Raw genomic sequence first — 15,362 nt, forward strand, 5'->3', positions numbered from 1 at the left:
GGCAGCACCCCTCTGTCCTTTGCCTCATTAAAAACCTTGACCAGCAACGGCCCTAAAATCCCCGAGAACTTATTATAGAATTCCACCGGATACCCGTCCGGCCCCGGGGCTTTATCCAACTGCATGGCCTTCAAGCCCTCAACTATTTCTTCAGCCCTAATCGGGGCCCCAGCCCATCTACCAACTCCCTGCCCACCCTTGGGAAGGTCAGTCCGTCCAAAAAGCGTCTAATCCCCTCAGGCCCCGTGGGGGGTTCCGAACAATAGAGTCTACTGTAAAAGTCCCTGAACGCCCTGTTTAGCCCTGCTGAGTCCCCTACCAAATTTCCATCCCCATCAACCACCCTCTGGCCGCCTCCCTCTTCCTAAGCGGCTGTGCCAGCATTCTGCTGGCCTTCATCTATACACCAATGTTGACCGCCTTTATATGGATATTCCTGTGCAACATGACCTTGCATAAATGTTGAAGGTGGCATGTTTTTAATTCCATTTTTGTTCTCCAGAAACAATTGAAAAGCAATAAAATACTTCTCCTTATTCTTTCCTGCAGGTAAGGAGGTGTCTGAAAGATGGTACAGTGAGATAAAGAATTACAATTTCAATTGTCCTGGATTTTCCTCCAGTACAGGTGAGTAGAGGATTTTTGTTCAGCTGTTGTTTCAGATGGTGATAAATCTGTTGGGGTGGATTCTCTGATCCTGGCGCTAAGTGTTGACGCCGTCGTAAACGCCGGAGCGTTTTACGCCACGTCATCTGGCCCCTAGGATCAGCGGCCCTGTGCCACACGGGGCCAGCACGGCACTGGAGTGCCTCACACTGCTCTAGCTGCCGATCCGGGCATCAGAACGGGCGCTGCAGGGCGGCGCATGCGCGCTACGGCTGGCGCGGGTTCGCGCATGCGTGGGTTGCCTTCTCCGCGTCGGCCCCGACGTAACATGGCGGAGAGCTACAAGGACCCGGCGCGGAGGAACATAGGCTCCCACCAGGATAAGCCAGCCCGCCGATAGGTAGGCTCCGATCGTGGGCCAGGCCACCGTGGAGGACCCCGCCCCCCCCCCCCAAAACCAGGACGCCACCCTCAACATGAACGCCGAGGTCCAGCCGGGGTCGGACCATATGAGTACGGCGCTGGTGGGACTCTGCCTAACTCGGCGGGCACTCGGCCCATCGCGCGGGGAGAATCGCCGGGGGGGGGGCGCTTTGGGGCCACGCCGATCGCGCTGGCGCCAATGCCGTCGATTCTCTGGTCACCAGCGAATCGTCGGGGCAGCGTCGTGTGTATCGTGCCCCCGGCGCGGGGTCGGAGAATCCCACCCGCTACGTCTGAAGCAGAAGATCCACTCTGCGCACACGTAACTTTGCAGTCAGTGGAAAGTTTTATTTGATGTTGATTAGAGTTGTGTAATTCGGTTTTCTGATGTTGCAGAAGGACAGATGTTTGGGGTGGCATGGTAGCACAGTGGTTAGCACCGTTGCTTCACAGCCCCAGGGTCCCAGGTTTGATTCCCAGCTTGGGTCACTGTCTGTGCGGAGTCTGCACGTTCCCCCGGTGTCTGCATGGGTTTCCTCTGAGTGTTCCGGTTTCCTCCCACAAGTCCCGAAAGACGTGCTGTTAGTTAATTTGGATATTCTGAATTCTCCCTCTCTGTACCCGATTAGGTGTCGGATGTGGCGCCAAGGGGCTTTTCACAGTAACTTCATTGCAGTGTTAATATAAGCCTACTCTTAACAATAAAGATCATTATTATTATTAATAGCTGCTGTCCAGGACTGTGATTGCCAAACAATGTGTCTATATTCTGATTCAAGCATATTGGAGAAAGCCAGAAGACTGAGTTGACATGCAATATTTGCAAGATGTACCTTTCCTGTCCCCTTCGCCTGACCTCTCTTCCCCATTGTTATTTGAGTGTTAATTTCTCAGTAGCTTCCACTTGCAGCATTGGCTTTGGAAACCTGTAAGTTTAAAAATTGTAGACTGAGCAATGTTACTGTTCACCTCTGGAACATGAATTTGAATCTAACTCTGGTGGGATGAAAGTTTGCTCTGGCTGGAAGGATTCTAATTTTCTAAATGGAATTGCCAATCTCATTGGTGTAGTTGTGGGAGGTGGAGAATGGACTTGATACTTTCCAGCAGGAACGAACAGCAGGGAGAGGCGGAAGGGACTGGTTTCCTAGCAGTTGGACTGTGAGTCATATTAGAGAGTTATCTGTGGTTTGGAGAAGCAATGAGAAAGAGGGAAGATTTAGTATGGAAAGACCGTTTTCCTTTCATCCTTTTTGGGAAAGGAATATAGAATGCAAGGCTTTGCTCATGTTAACATGCCCCTGGACTTTTGGAGCCATGCATATTTTGGAACTCTGTTCCTTCTGCATTTGTTGTCCTGACAAAGTTGACAACTATGACTTGCGATATTCTGCTGAAATGTGGAAAGTCACGTTGACTATTCTTGCTATTCTGACCCTTACTTAAAATCCAATTAGCGGCTTTTTATCTTTTGCTCTTTGTTTCTTCTGACAATAGCAACCGTGATAAATTGTTAAAGATTCTGAGATGACATCTGGCTGTGGTGTTTATTTCCAGGGGTTAGTCAGACTGAGTAAGCCCTCCTTGCTTAATCTAGTGAGGCTCCTGCTACATTCCAGAACCTTTGATAGAAGTCACTACTTGAAACTTGGGGAACTGTTGTTTGGCCTGTCCCCTAGATAGCAGAGTAAACCTGGCCTTTCTTTGTGTGCTCTCAATACGTTAACTAAGAACAGCTTTTTTGTTTTGCCAAGGATTTTGTATGCTGATGAATTGTGGATGTAAATCTAGATATTTAAAAAATGACCAGTAACTACTGCCTTCTCCCCCCCCCCTTCATTAAGTTATCTTTGCAGTATGTATTATCAGTATGGCATAGAACTTCATTGTTTATTGATCCCTTGATTACCATAATCTAATGTATTATTGGTCACACTGCTACAGATAGAATGAGCATCCCTATTCTCCAGACCTGGTTCCTGACTCTTCCAAATGTCATAGGCAGAATGTAATTGGTCTCTTACTGATCATAATCAGTAAAACAAAAAGTGACTTTTTTTTACCCTCTGAGTAATTCAAATTAAATACTTCAGCAGCAAGCTTTTGAGTGTTAAAATAAAGAAGCCTTTTTATTCTTACATATTTACCCTAAATTAATGCAACATCGTACACTTGGTCACACACATGCACACACCTACAACAGTTAGAGATAAATGTGCGCTTTTATAGGTTACAGTTAATTCAGTTTCTTTTTTTTTTATAAATCTAAAGTACCCAATTCATTTTCTTTTCCAATTAAGGGACAATTAAGCGTGGCCAATCCACCTATCCTGCACATCTTTGGGTTGTGGGGGCGAGACCCACGCTGACACGGGGAGAATGTGGAAACTCCGCACGGCAGTGGGCTGGGATCAAACCCGAGTCCTCATGGCCATGAGGGAGCAATGCTAGCCACTGTGCCATCGTGCCACTAGAGTTAATTCTGTCTCTGATTTATGATTTCCAATCTCTCTCACGGCAAGCCTGTAGTTTTGTTAATGGTTTCGATGACTTAAAAGTGTTGACCTTATAAAATGAGGGATTGACAGCAGTTTATGAGGTTTCTAGGAGGTTGGCTCTCAGGTAAACTTTGAAACTGGATAGGATTCAGTACTGTGTGTGCTTAATGATTTGCAAATAGTTTTCAGACTGTCTGACGACTGATTGTTCAGGTGGAATTTACCCACACACACTGTGAAACTAATTGAACTCTTTAGTGCCTTAATAGAAGACCTGACTTTAGCCCCAACTGAACATTGCAGGCAGTGATGGGAATTCAGGAGTTCTCAGTGATTACCCCCTGTGAGGGATTCGGGAATGCAGTGGTTAACACCCTGTGAGGGATTCTGGAGTGCAGTGGTTAACCCTCTGTGAGGGATTCGGGAGTGCAGTGATTACCCCTGTGAGGGATTCGGGAGTGCAGTAATTACCCCCTGTGAGGGATTCGGGAGTGCAGTGATTACCCCCTGTGAGGGATTCGGGAGTGCAGTGATTACCCCCTGTGAGGGATTCGGGAGTGCAGTGATTACCCCCTGTGAGGGATTCGGGAGTGCAGTGATTACCCCCTGTGAGGGATTCGGGAGTGCAGTGATTACCCCCTGTGAGGGATTCGGGAGTGCAGTGATTACCCTCTGTGAGGGATTCGGGTGTGCAGTGATTACCCCCTGTGAGGGATTCGGGTGTGCAGTGATTACCCTCTGTGAGGGATTCGGGAGTGCAGTAATTACCCCCTGTGAGGGATTCGGAAGTGCAGTGATTACCCCCTGTGAGGGATTCGGGAGTGCAGTGATTACCCCCTGTGAGGGATTCGGGAGTGCAGTGATTTCCCCCTGTGAGGGATTCGGGAGTGCAGTGGTTACCCCCTGTGAGGGATTCGGGAGTGCAGTGATTACCCCCTGTGAGGGATTCGGGAGTGCAGTAATTACCCCCTGTGAGGGATTCGGGAGTGCAGTGATTACCCCCTGTGAGGGATTCGGGAGTGCAGTGATTACCCCCAGTGAGGGGTTGGGGAGCACTGTGATTACCCCCAGTGAGGGGTTGGGGAGGTCGTCGACGGGCTGATTGGAGGGCGGGCATCATTCGGGACTGGGCTATTATTGGGCCATCCAGGTTGTGCGCACGGCCGATCGGCGGCACTATTTCTGGGGTCCGCTGGAGGCCGCCGTGCGCAAGCGTGGCCTCTGACCCGGAGGTGCGGGGGGGCGTATCGGCAGCTGGAGCTGCGAGCTCCACGACAACTGCCTGCTAGCCCCCTGCAAGGCTGTGAATATGTGGCCTTTTGACAGCAGTTTTTCTGGTGGAAAAGACCACAGTTTTCACCAAGGCGTGAGGACATAGTCCCTGAAACGGTGAATCCAGCCCGGGGTCCACAAAGGAGGAGTTACTAACCAGAGAACTGAATCGATTGGAACAGGTGTCACCAACTGGCCATGGCGGTAAATCAGTGCCAACTATGACTCTTCATGGAGCTGATCATAACCAGCTGTGCCCTTGTCAGTGAGGAGCTCACACCTCGCTCAACCTGCCAGTATCAGTCACTGTGGCCTTGAATTTCTTTACTGTTGGATCATTTCAGGGTTCAGCTGCAGACTTCTGCAGTATCTCACAATTGGCTGCACATAGTTGTATCATGATGGCCACAGATGCCATCCTCGCCTAGGCTGAAAACCACACCACAGTTTCCACTGATGGGGCCTCCCATGCTCTGAGAGCACTCGGATTTTGCTGCTATTGCCAGATTCCCCCAAGTCAAGGAAATTGTTTACTGCACAAATATTGCTATCTCTCTCTCTCTCTCTCTCTCTCTCTCTCTCTCTCTCTCTCTCTCTCTCTCTCTCCCCAGGCCACTGGCAGGTCCCAAGGTGGATTTGAGGCAACTAGTCCTTTGAGAAGGCTCATCATCATCCCTCTGAGTGCCGTAAACAGAGTCGAAAAGACATTCCAATGACAGCCATCTGTTCACCGAAACCCTTATTGAGCAGTCACATTGGCTGTTAATGCATTCCCGCTGTCTGGACTCCTTGGCTGGTGCCCTGTAATACACGCCTGCAGGTGGTGCTAAGCTTTGAAGAGGCAGAGACAGAGGAAGGTGCGATGCCTTTGGAGGAGGCAGAACAGGAGTTAAGAGAGGATGGGGCAGGGGACCTGGAGGGGGAACCTTCTACGTCAAGTGGTCCGAGTGACCATAGAGATGTCCAGCCTGGGATGTCACAACAAGGTTTTTCCAGGAATCTATGATTATGGGGGACAATCAGATCATGCAAAGGATCAGCTGATGAATTCTGAGGACTGCAAGGCCAACAACATGACTGTGAATGTAGTAATGTGGGTGATTTGGGCATTCTGAATTCTCCCTCAGTGTACCCGAACAGGTGCCGGAGTGTAGTGACAAGGGCATTTTCACAGTAACTTCATTGCAGTGTTAATGTAAGCATACTCATGACAATAATAAAGATCTATCTATCTATGAAGCCTGTACTAGCACAGAAAAGACAATCGTGCATGCAATCTCACCATTAAGGGAGATGGACTACTGCCCCGAGCCTCTACTGTTACAAATCAGAACCTATATTTTGTTCATACACCTTTACGACTGTTCTGTACGATGCTACTTAAATTATACATCCCAAGGATAACGAAATGTTGGGTTTATAGAATAAACCCTACTTATTAATAATGTGCAACCTAGTCCTCAGACAGGTGCAATTCCCTCCTCCAGACATTCCTCCATTGTTCTTCCCTTGTTGCCTCAGAGGAGCTGGAGGCAGACAGCTTGTGGCTGTGATAGCTGTCATAATCTTGGAGGGACTCATTGAAGTCTCTCTTGGAACTGCTCTGTCAACATCCCTACAAGAACAGTCCTCATATCTGGTATGACATCCTCATTCTCCTCCGGCACATCCTTGGCCCTTGGTTGTCCTTCCTGCTGCCTTGAGAGAAGCTGCCACTGGGGCACAGCTGATACCCCTCCCAGCCACTTCTGGGTCACCTGTGCAGCTGACCTGTCCAGACTGCAAAAGACTTGCATGTGCTCCGTGGATATCAGTGCCCAGGTGCTGAACTGTCTTGTCCAGGCTATATAAAGCAACATGAATTCTCTGCAGGACAGTGCACTGCAGGTGGTGTTGTACATGACTCTCCCATGAGATTTGTTACCCTCTCATAGGAAAAGCTCATGCACTGCAAGACCTGAGACATGGTCAAGCTCATCTGCTGCATGGACTCCTTCATTCAGTGCATGAGCGCACACGGCCTCGGCGAGCTGCAACAGATGGGAACAAATCTGCTCCTGTTTCCCTCAATACCGACACTCATCTGTCCGCTGAGGGCTCTTATCGCTGCCAAGCGGAGCATCACTGTGACTGTGTGCAGGCCATTACAAAATGGCTTCCTGCTGTATGTCAACGTTATTAAGTGGTAGATCTCTTTGAGATCCTCACTCACATGGGATGGTGTGAAGTCAGGAGTGCCCAAGGCATTGTTTATTCATTGGCCTCATGGCTTTCGGGTGGTCACATGGGACTATTGGGAGAGGCTCTTTTATTCAGGGTCATTTGTGGAGAAAGGCCCCTCAAAATGGCTGGTCTGCTCAATTGTACCACTTTGCTAGCACCTCCAGTAACTGTGCATTTCAACCTGCACACACTGGAAGAAGAGAAGGTTAAGGGTCATCACTGATTGGATTTGTAAAGGGGCACTGAGGCTAAGTGAAGGCTCAAAACAATAGGCCCTTCAAAGTTTTTAACAATGATTTGATGGTCTTCATGCAAGGCCAGTTTGCAGAGGGATTTACAAACATGAGAGAGCAGAGGGCGACTTCAGAACAGTCCTTTTGTTACTTGAAGATCCCTCAACAGAGCTTAAAAGATGAACAGGATGATTCAGGCAGAACACTGTGGCTGTGGCAGACCTTTTATCCTGCTCACTCTGGAATCAGTTCATCTCCTTTGTCACATTCTTGCAGCCTAAACAAATGGCAGTCCCACCTAATTAAGGCCCGAAACTGGGAAAAATCACTCCTGGTACGAGATTCACTTCAAAAGGAGTCCATGACCTGAAATTGAGCCCACCTCCCATTTCCCAGCCCCTATAGGAAACTCCAGCCCCTGGTGTTGATGGTAAGTATTGGGCTGAAGTTGGGCCTACTTGCTCTGCGCACTCACTAACAAGTGCTGGGTAATTGGACTGCAACCATTCTCTATGGCCTACCAAGTACCGTGCCAAATTTTCTCACCTTCCTCATCTCTTTCTCTCTGTCTCTCTCTCTCTCTCTTCCTCCTTTGGATGCTCTTGTCTCCAGTGACATCATTAATTTGTTTCACCTTGACAATTCCCCAATCACAGCCCTCATCTCTGCGCCCTTAAGATTAAGGATCACAGACTGGAACAAATATGATGAAAAACTCTTTAACCATTTACCAGCAAATATGGCAGGATCGCATAACACGCTACGAGGCCATTCACCCGTCTGCCAAAATTGCTCACTATTCTAGAATCATCCCAGAATGCAAAGATGACCTCCGACTTCTTTTCTCTACTGCAGCCATTTTCTCATCTAAGGAAAGATATACTGGCGTTGGAGGCAGTCCAGACCAGGTTGATCCTGGATATGGAGGGATTTTCATATGAGGAGAGGTTCAGTAGATTGGGCTTGTACTCGTTAGAGTTTAGAAGAATGAGAGGCGACCTTATAGATACCTATAGAATTCTCAGGGGGCTTGACAGGGTAGATGCTGAGAGGATGTTTCCTCTTGTGGGGAAGTTTGGGACCAGAGGGAATAATCCAAGAGTAAAGGGTCACCCATTTAAGACCGAGATGCGGATGAATTTCTCCTCTTGGAGGGTAATGAATTTGTGGAATTCTTTATCGCAGGGAGTTGTAGAGGCTGGGTCGTTGGTATGTTCAAGGCTGAGATAGATAGATATTTAACCAGTGATGGAATCCAGGGTTATGGGGATAAGGTGGGAAAGTGAAGTTGAGGCATATATAAAATCAGCCATGATTTCATTGAGTGGCGGAACAAATTAGATGGGCTGAGTGGCCTACTTCTGCTCCTACGTCTTATGGTCTTAAACTCCTGTCCCCTGTCTCCACCATCCTCACCCAAACAAATGTAATAAACTCATGTTTTTTTGGTCACTAAGATTGGAGACATGTAATCTGTTCCCTCCATTCCCCTTGTCCTTTCTCTAAAGTTCCCTCTCCCCTGTACCAGCCCTGAACTCACATCTCTCTCTGGTATCTCTTCTAACTCCCCTCCAAGCTCATTGTATCCATGAGACCTACATCTTGCTCCTCCACCCTATTCCTGCTACACTACTGACCACCCAAATTCCCCTCCTTCTTCTCATGTTAGTTGACGGTCAACAATTCTGTAGGATGGCTAATGCGAGAGACTATTTATACCCATCGTTGTGATGTGCGGGGGTGACCTCCTTGTGTACGCAATGATGTCATTACAATTTGAATCATCAGATTTGGAGATTCAGTACTGTTTGAAAGACAATGGAGGGGAGGTGCTTTGGTGGGAAAAGTATGAAAAATGAATTGATTTCAGTGACTCGGTCGCATCAAGGTTGCTGCCGTTTGGGAAATGAATGTGCACAGGCCCTTGCTCGTGCTTTATTTTAGTATGTGGACTAATGGTCAAAATACCAGATGTGAAGCCTTTTGGAAACACAGTGGCCAGATTGGTTAAAACCTGGACTGTCTGGTATAAAACCAAACATCTGGCCAGTCTTCTGGTTCTCACTGTTTAGGTACTGCCTCAGCTCCTTCATATTTGCCATGATCATTCCACTCCTCAAAAACAACCCTTGAATAATGTTGCGCTATTTTTTCTTTATATTGCTGAGGACTAGAATCTTCTCTGAACACTACTTCCTTGTCCTTGGACAGCTTGCATTTTAAATGTGACATAAATGGGCATGGAAGGTCTCGATGGTGTCGACAAACACTACGTGTTTCCTTTCCTGGGCACCTGGCAGTGAACATAGCCGTGGAAGAGGGGCAGACAGTTAGCGCGGATGACCCTCTCGGCTACCCACTGCCTGAACCTATTAATTTTTTTAAATTACAAACATGTATCAAAGCAGGTTACAGCAAATGAACACCCCGGGAAACATAGTTCCCAACGATCAACTATACAGTCTAGAGATTTTTCCCACGACATCGGCCTTCCTCCTCTCCATGAGCTGCGGCTTCTCTGAAACCCCAAATATCGCCACCAGCGGTCCGGGTCCACCTCCTCCTCCACTATCCTGGTTAAGACCATGAACACTCCTGCCCAGAATCTTCCCAATTTTTCACAATTCCAAAACATGCGCGCGTGATTCGCTGGCCCCCGCCCACAACTCTCACACTCATCTGCCTCCCCCTGGAAGAACCCACTCATTCTCGCCCAAGTCATAGGCACCCTGTGCACCACCTTGAACTGCATCAAGCTCATCCTTGCACAAGAGGAGGTCCCGTTCACCCTTCGCAATGTCTCTCTCCATACTCCCCAATTGGTCTCCGCTTCCCATTTCTCCTTGATCCTCACCACCCGCTCACCTCCCTGCTCCCACAGCCACTTATAAATATCCCCAATTCTTCCCTCCCCTTCCACATCCGGAAGCAGCAGTCGCTCCAGTATGGTGTATCCCGGCAACCTAGGGAACCCCCTCCAGACCTTTCGCGCAAAGTCCCTAACCTGCAGATACCTGAACTCCCTCCCCCTCTCCCTTAGCTCCTCCAGACTGTCAAACCTCCTGAAACCTATTAATGGCCAGCTTGGCCAGGCCTACATGGAGGTCCTACCCTTTCCTAACGCTCCTCCCCCCCCCCCCCCCCCCCCCCGAAATGCAGTCAAGAAAATAACAGATTTCTCAGAATATTAAATGGGGTGCAGCCGAAGATAACTTGGATATAGCTGATCCACGGACTTCACAAAGCTGCAAGAGATGCATGCATCCTGGGAGCCATGAACCAATGCACTCTACAATTTTATGGAACTGCTATGTGCAACATGCTCTGCCCGAGATCCCCGATGGTAAAAGGGGAGGATTCCCGCGTAGAGGGCTCTCCAATGGGAACCTGCGCCACCAAGCAGCAACAAGGCCTGCCAGAACAGTAGGCAAAGGCAAGGAGGTAAAAGATATGCAGCTGCAACCCATACAGGAAAGCCCTCCTCACCAAGAAGCTAGTCCCTGTTCTGGTGTTAGGTTTTGACACAATTTGGACATCCTCATTAGATCAATTACTCCAGATCAAAACAAATGACCTACTTTCTCACCATTTATAGCCCTTTGTCCACATCGAGCAAGATTGTGGCAGGGAAAGCATTTATCTTAACATATTCAGAAACAAATTGTCTATCCTTACCCATCTGTAATTAATATGTCTACCAGCAAGCAAAGCAGTGTGTGTGTGGTGGGATTTGGATGTATGGTCAGTAATAATAATCACTTATTGTCACAGGTAGGCTTCAATTAAGTTACTGTGAAAAGCCCACATTCCGGCACCTGTTCGGGGAGGCTGGTACGGGAATTGAACCCGAGCAGTAGGGCTGTAATTATTCTGGAAATAAAAGGCGGGATTCTCCAGCTGCACCCGCCCGGCGACTGGAAATTTCCACCCCAATGGACCTTTACATGGTCCCCGTCCCGCCTGTGGCGATCTGGCAGCGGGCGGGGTGGAAGAATCCAGCCCCATGGTTCCAGCATTGTGAGCACTCTTCCACTTGTAAGAATGGACCCACAACTTGTCCAGCAACAAAGAAAATGTGGGTAACAATTAGGAGCATATTTGTCAACCCCTTATCCCAATAGACGTCCTCATCTGCAGCCAGATGTCAGGCAGCTGGGTGGACTCAATTGGTGACACCCTTTGATGCAACTTGACCAATAGCTTTACTGGAGAGTGGTCTGCCGGGCTACCTTCCTGTGGCTCATCTGATGTAGCCAGACCTCCGAGTTGCACTGTTGCTTCACAGCTCCAGGGTCCCAGGTTCGATTGCCGCTTGAGTCACTGTCTGTGCGGAGTCTGCACGTTCTCCCCGTGTCAATGTGGGTTTCCTCTAGGTGCTCCAATTTCCTCCCACAAGTCCCGAAAGACGTGCTGTGAGGTGAATTGGACATTCTGAATTCTCCCTCTGTGTATCAGAACAGGCGCCGGAAAGTGTCAACTGGGGGCTTTTCACAGTAGCTTCATTGCAGTGTTAATGTAAGCCTACTTGTGACTATAAAGATTATTATAATATCTTCAAGCTCAGAGGGAATAGTGTTCCTCACAAGTCTCCACCATGCCATTATTTTTTTAAAATAAATTTAGAGTACCCAAATATTTTTTTTTCCAATTAAGGTAGCGTGGCCAATCCACCTACCCTACACATCTTTGGGTTGTGGGGATGAAACCCATGCAGACATGGGGAGAATATGCAAACTCCACACGGACAGTGACCCAGGGCTGGGATTCGAACCCGGGTCCTCAGCGCTGCAGTCCCAATGCTAACCACTGCGCCACATGCTGCCCCGCCACCATGCCATTATAAAAAATGTACTGCATGCTTCTGCCTCTAGCCAACTTAACTTTTGATAGTTAACTTCAGAAATTTAAAAACTGAATTTTCCCATTCCCAGCCAAGCTGTGTAATAATCTTTATGTATAACCATGACTTATTCAAATGAGGGGAAAGGAAATAATTACAGAAACTTGTGTCAGGGCACCCTCTCCTGCATGTTCAGGGGAACCTGGTAATTAGGTGACCACAACTACATTGCTGCTGTCCTTAGAAAATCCAAGCACCTGTTTCCATTTTAAATTGCTTCTCAAAATTGTCAAACACTGAAAGTTATGTTTGTTTTAATTCCCATGTCCATTTCAAACTTTCCCTGTGCTAATTCTGTTCCCTTCACGTATACCTGTGATGTTCATTCTTTCTGCCAATGTGTTTTGCGTTGTCAGTATTAAGTTCCATTTGTCTTTCATCTCCCCAGTTGGAATCCGTTTGCAAAACCTTAAATGTATCTGTTATTCTAACTACACGCTATATCTTGCTGCGGTCTGGGAATTTAACAACCGTTTCTGAATCCAAATCATTTTTGCAGATGTGAAATGACAAGATTCTAAGCCCTCTTCACTACTAAGCTGTACTTCACTCAGTCTGCTGTTCTACTTCTGGCCTGTCTTATCTGTTTCTTGTTTCTTATTTCTATTCCAAATCTTTAAGCAACCTTGCATCCGACCCTGGATTCTTACAGATTTTAGCTTCATTGACCTTTTGTGTGGGTCATTTATTGAAGACCTTCTGACCGTCCAAATACATCTTACATTAGGACCTTCCACCATCAGTCATTTATAACATCCTTCAAAGAAGTTGAACATAGGAGCAGGAATCAGCCATTTAGCCCTCTAAGCCTATTCTGCCATTCAGTGAGATCATGTTTGATCTCTGACTTAACTCCACATACCATTCTTTGCTTTATTTCATAGAACATAGAACAGTACAGCACAGTACAGGCCCTTCAGCCCACGATGTTGTGCCGACCATTTATCCTAATCTAAGATCAACCTAACCTACACCCCTTCAATTTACTGCTGTCCATGTGCCTGTCTTAAGACTCTGACTCCACCACCTCTGGGCTGGTTTAGCACAGGGCTAAATCGCTGGCTTTGAAAGCAGAACAAGGCAGGCCAGCAGCACAGTTCCATTCCCGTACCAGCCTCCCCGAACAAGCGCCGGAATGTGGCGACTAGGGGCTTTACACAGTAACTTCATTTGAAGCCTACTTGTGACAATAAGCAATTTTCATTTCATTTCATTTCTGCTGGCAGTGCATTCCACACACCCACCACTCTCTGTGTAAAGAACCCACCTCTGACATCTCCCCTATACCTTCCTCCAAGCACCTTAAAATTATGTCCCCTCGTGACAGCCATTTCCACCATGGGGAAAAGTCTCTGGCTATCCACTCTATCCATGCCTCTCACCACTTTGTACACCTCTATCAAGTCACTTCTCTGCCTTCTTTGCTCCAGTGAGAAAAGCCCTAGCTCCCTCAACCTTTCTTCATAAGACATGCCCTCCAGTCCAGGCATCATCCTGGTAAATCTTCTCTGTACCCTCTCCAAAACATCCACATCCTTCCTATAATGAGGTGACCAGAACTGGACACAATATTCCAAGTGGGTTTTATAATGCTGCTGAAAAACCTCGCAGCTCTTAAACTCAATCCCCCCGTTAATGAAAGCCAACACACCATACACCTTATTAACAACCCTATCAACTTGGGTGGCAACTTTGAGGGATCTATGTACGTGGACCCCAAGATCCCTCTGTTCCTCCATACTTCCAAGAATCCTGCCTTTAACCCTGTATTCAGCATTCAAATTCGGCCTTCCAAAATGAATCACTTCACATTTATCAGGGTTGAACTCTATCTGCCACTTATCAGCCCAGCTCTGCATCCTGTCAATTTCCTGTTGTAACCTGCAACAACCCTCAACACTATCTACAACTCCACCAACCTTTGTGTCATTGGCAAACTTACTAACCCACCCTTCCACTTCCTCATCCAAGTCATTTATAAAAAACACAAAGAGCAGAGGTCCCAGAACAGATCCTTGCGGAATACTTTCCATCCACTACCACTCGCTGTCTTCTTTTGGCCAGCCAATTCTGTATCCAGACAGCCAAATTTCCGTGCATCCCATGCCCCCTAACTTTCTGAATGAGCCTACCATGGGGAACCTTATCAAATGCCTTACTGAAATCCATATATACCACATCCACTGCCCGACCTTCATCAATGTGTCTCGTCACATCCTCAAAGAATTCAATGAAGCTTGTGAGGCATGACCTGCCCCTCACAAAGCCATGCTGACTATCTTTAATCAAACTATGTTTTTCTAAATAATCATAAAACGTATCTCTCAGAATCCTTTCCAATATTTTGCTCACCACCGACGTAAGACTGATGGGTCTGTAATTCCCAGGGATTTCCCTATTCCTTTTCTTGAACAGGGGAACAACATTCACCTCCCTCCAATCATCCGGTACTACTCCAGTGGAGAGTGAGGACGCAAAGATCATCGCCAACGGCGCAGCAATCTCCTCCCTCGCTTCCTGTAGCAACCTTGAGTATATCCCGTCAGGCCCAGGAGACTTATCTATCCTGATGCTTCTCAAAATTTCCAGCACATCCTCCTTCTTAATATCAACCTGTTCGAGTCTATTAACTTGGTTCACACTGTTCTCATGAGCTACAAGGTCTCTCTCTCTAGTGAATACTGAAGCAAAATATTCATTTAGGGCCTCCCCCATCTCCTCAGACTCTGGCACAAGTTCCCTCCACTATTCCTTAACCGCCCTACTCTCACTCTGAACATCCTCTTATTTCTCACATAAGTGTAGAACGCCTTGGGGTTTTCCCTAATCCTTCCCGCCAGAGCTTTTTCATGCCCTCTTCTAGCTCTCCTTAGTCCATTTTTGAGTTCCTTCCTGGCTACCTTGTTACCCTCTTAGAGCTGGGTCAGATCCTTGCTTCCTCAACCTTGCGTAAGCTTCCTTCCTCTTGACTAGAAGCTCCACTTCTCTTGTCATCCAAGGCTCCTTCACCTTACCATTCCTTCCTCGTCTCAGTGGGACAAAACTATCCAACACTCGCAGCAAGTGCTCCTTAAATAACTCCCACATTACTGTTGTGCATTTCCCCAAGAACAATTGTTCCCACTTAATGCTCCTCAGCTCCTGTCTAATAGCAGTATAATTTCCCCTCCCCCAATTAAATACCTTCCCATACTGTCTGTTCCTATC

At 47.5% G+C, this 15,362-nt stretch overlaps 1 protein-coding gene across 2 annotated transcripts in view; it reads left to right on the top strand.

Annotated features, from left to right (window-relative positions):
• glipr2l (GLI pathogenesis-related 2, like) overlaps nucleotides 1-15,362 on the top strand; it is a 123,267-nt gene that overhangs the window by 30,296 nt on the left and 77,609 nt on the right. For both annotated transcript variants that reach the window (XM_072508914.1, XM_072508913.1), the window contains exon 4: nucleotides 550-627. In XM_072508914.1, the coding sequence (XP_072365015.1) occupies nucleotides 550-627 (78 nt within the window). The remainder of the gene's footprint in view (nucleotides 1-549; nucleotides 628-15,362) is intronic.

Source organism: Scyliorhinus torazame, chromosome 6, assembly GCF_047496885.1.
Source record: "Scyliorhinus torazame isolate Kashiwa2021f chromosome 6, sScyTor2.1, whole genome shotgun sequence".
NCBI classification, from domain to species: domain Eukaryota; kingdom Metazoa; phylum Chordata; class Chondrichthyes; order Carcharhiniformes; family Scyliorhinidae; genus Scyliorhinus; species Scyliorhinus torazame.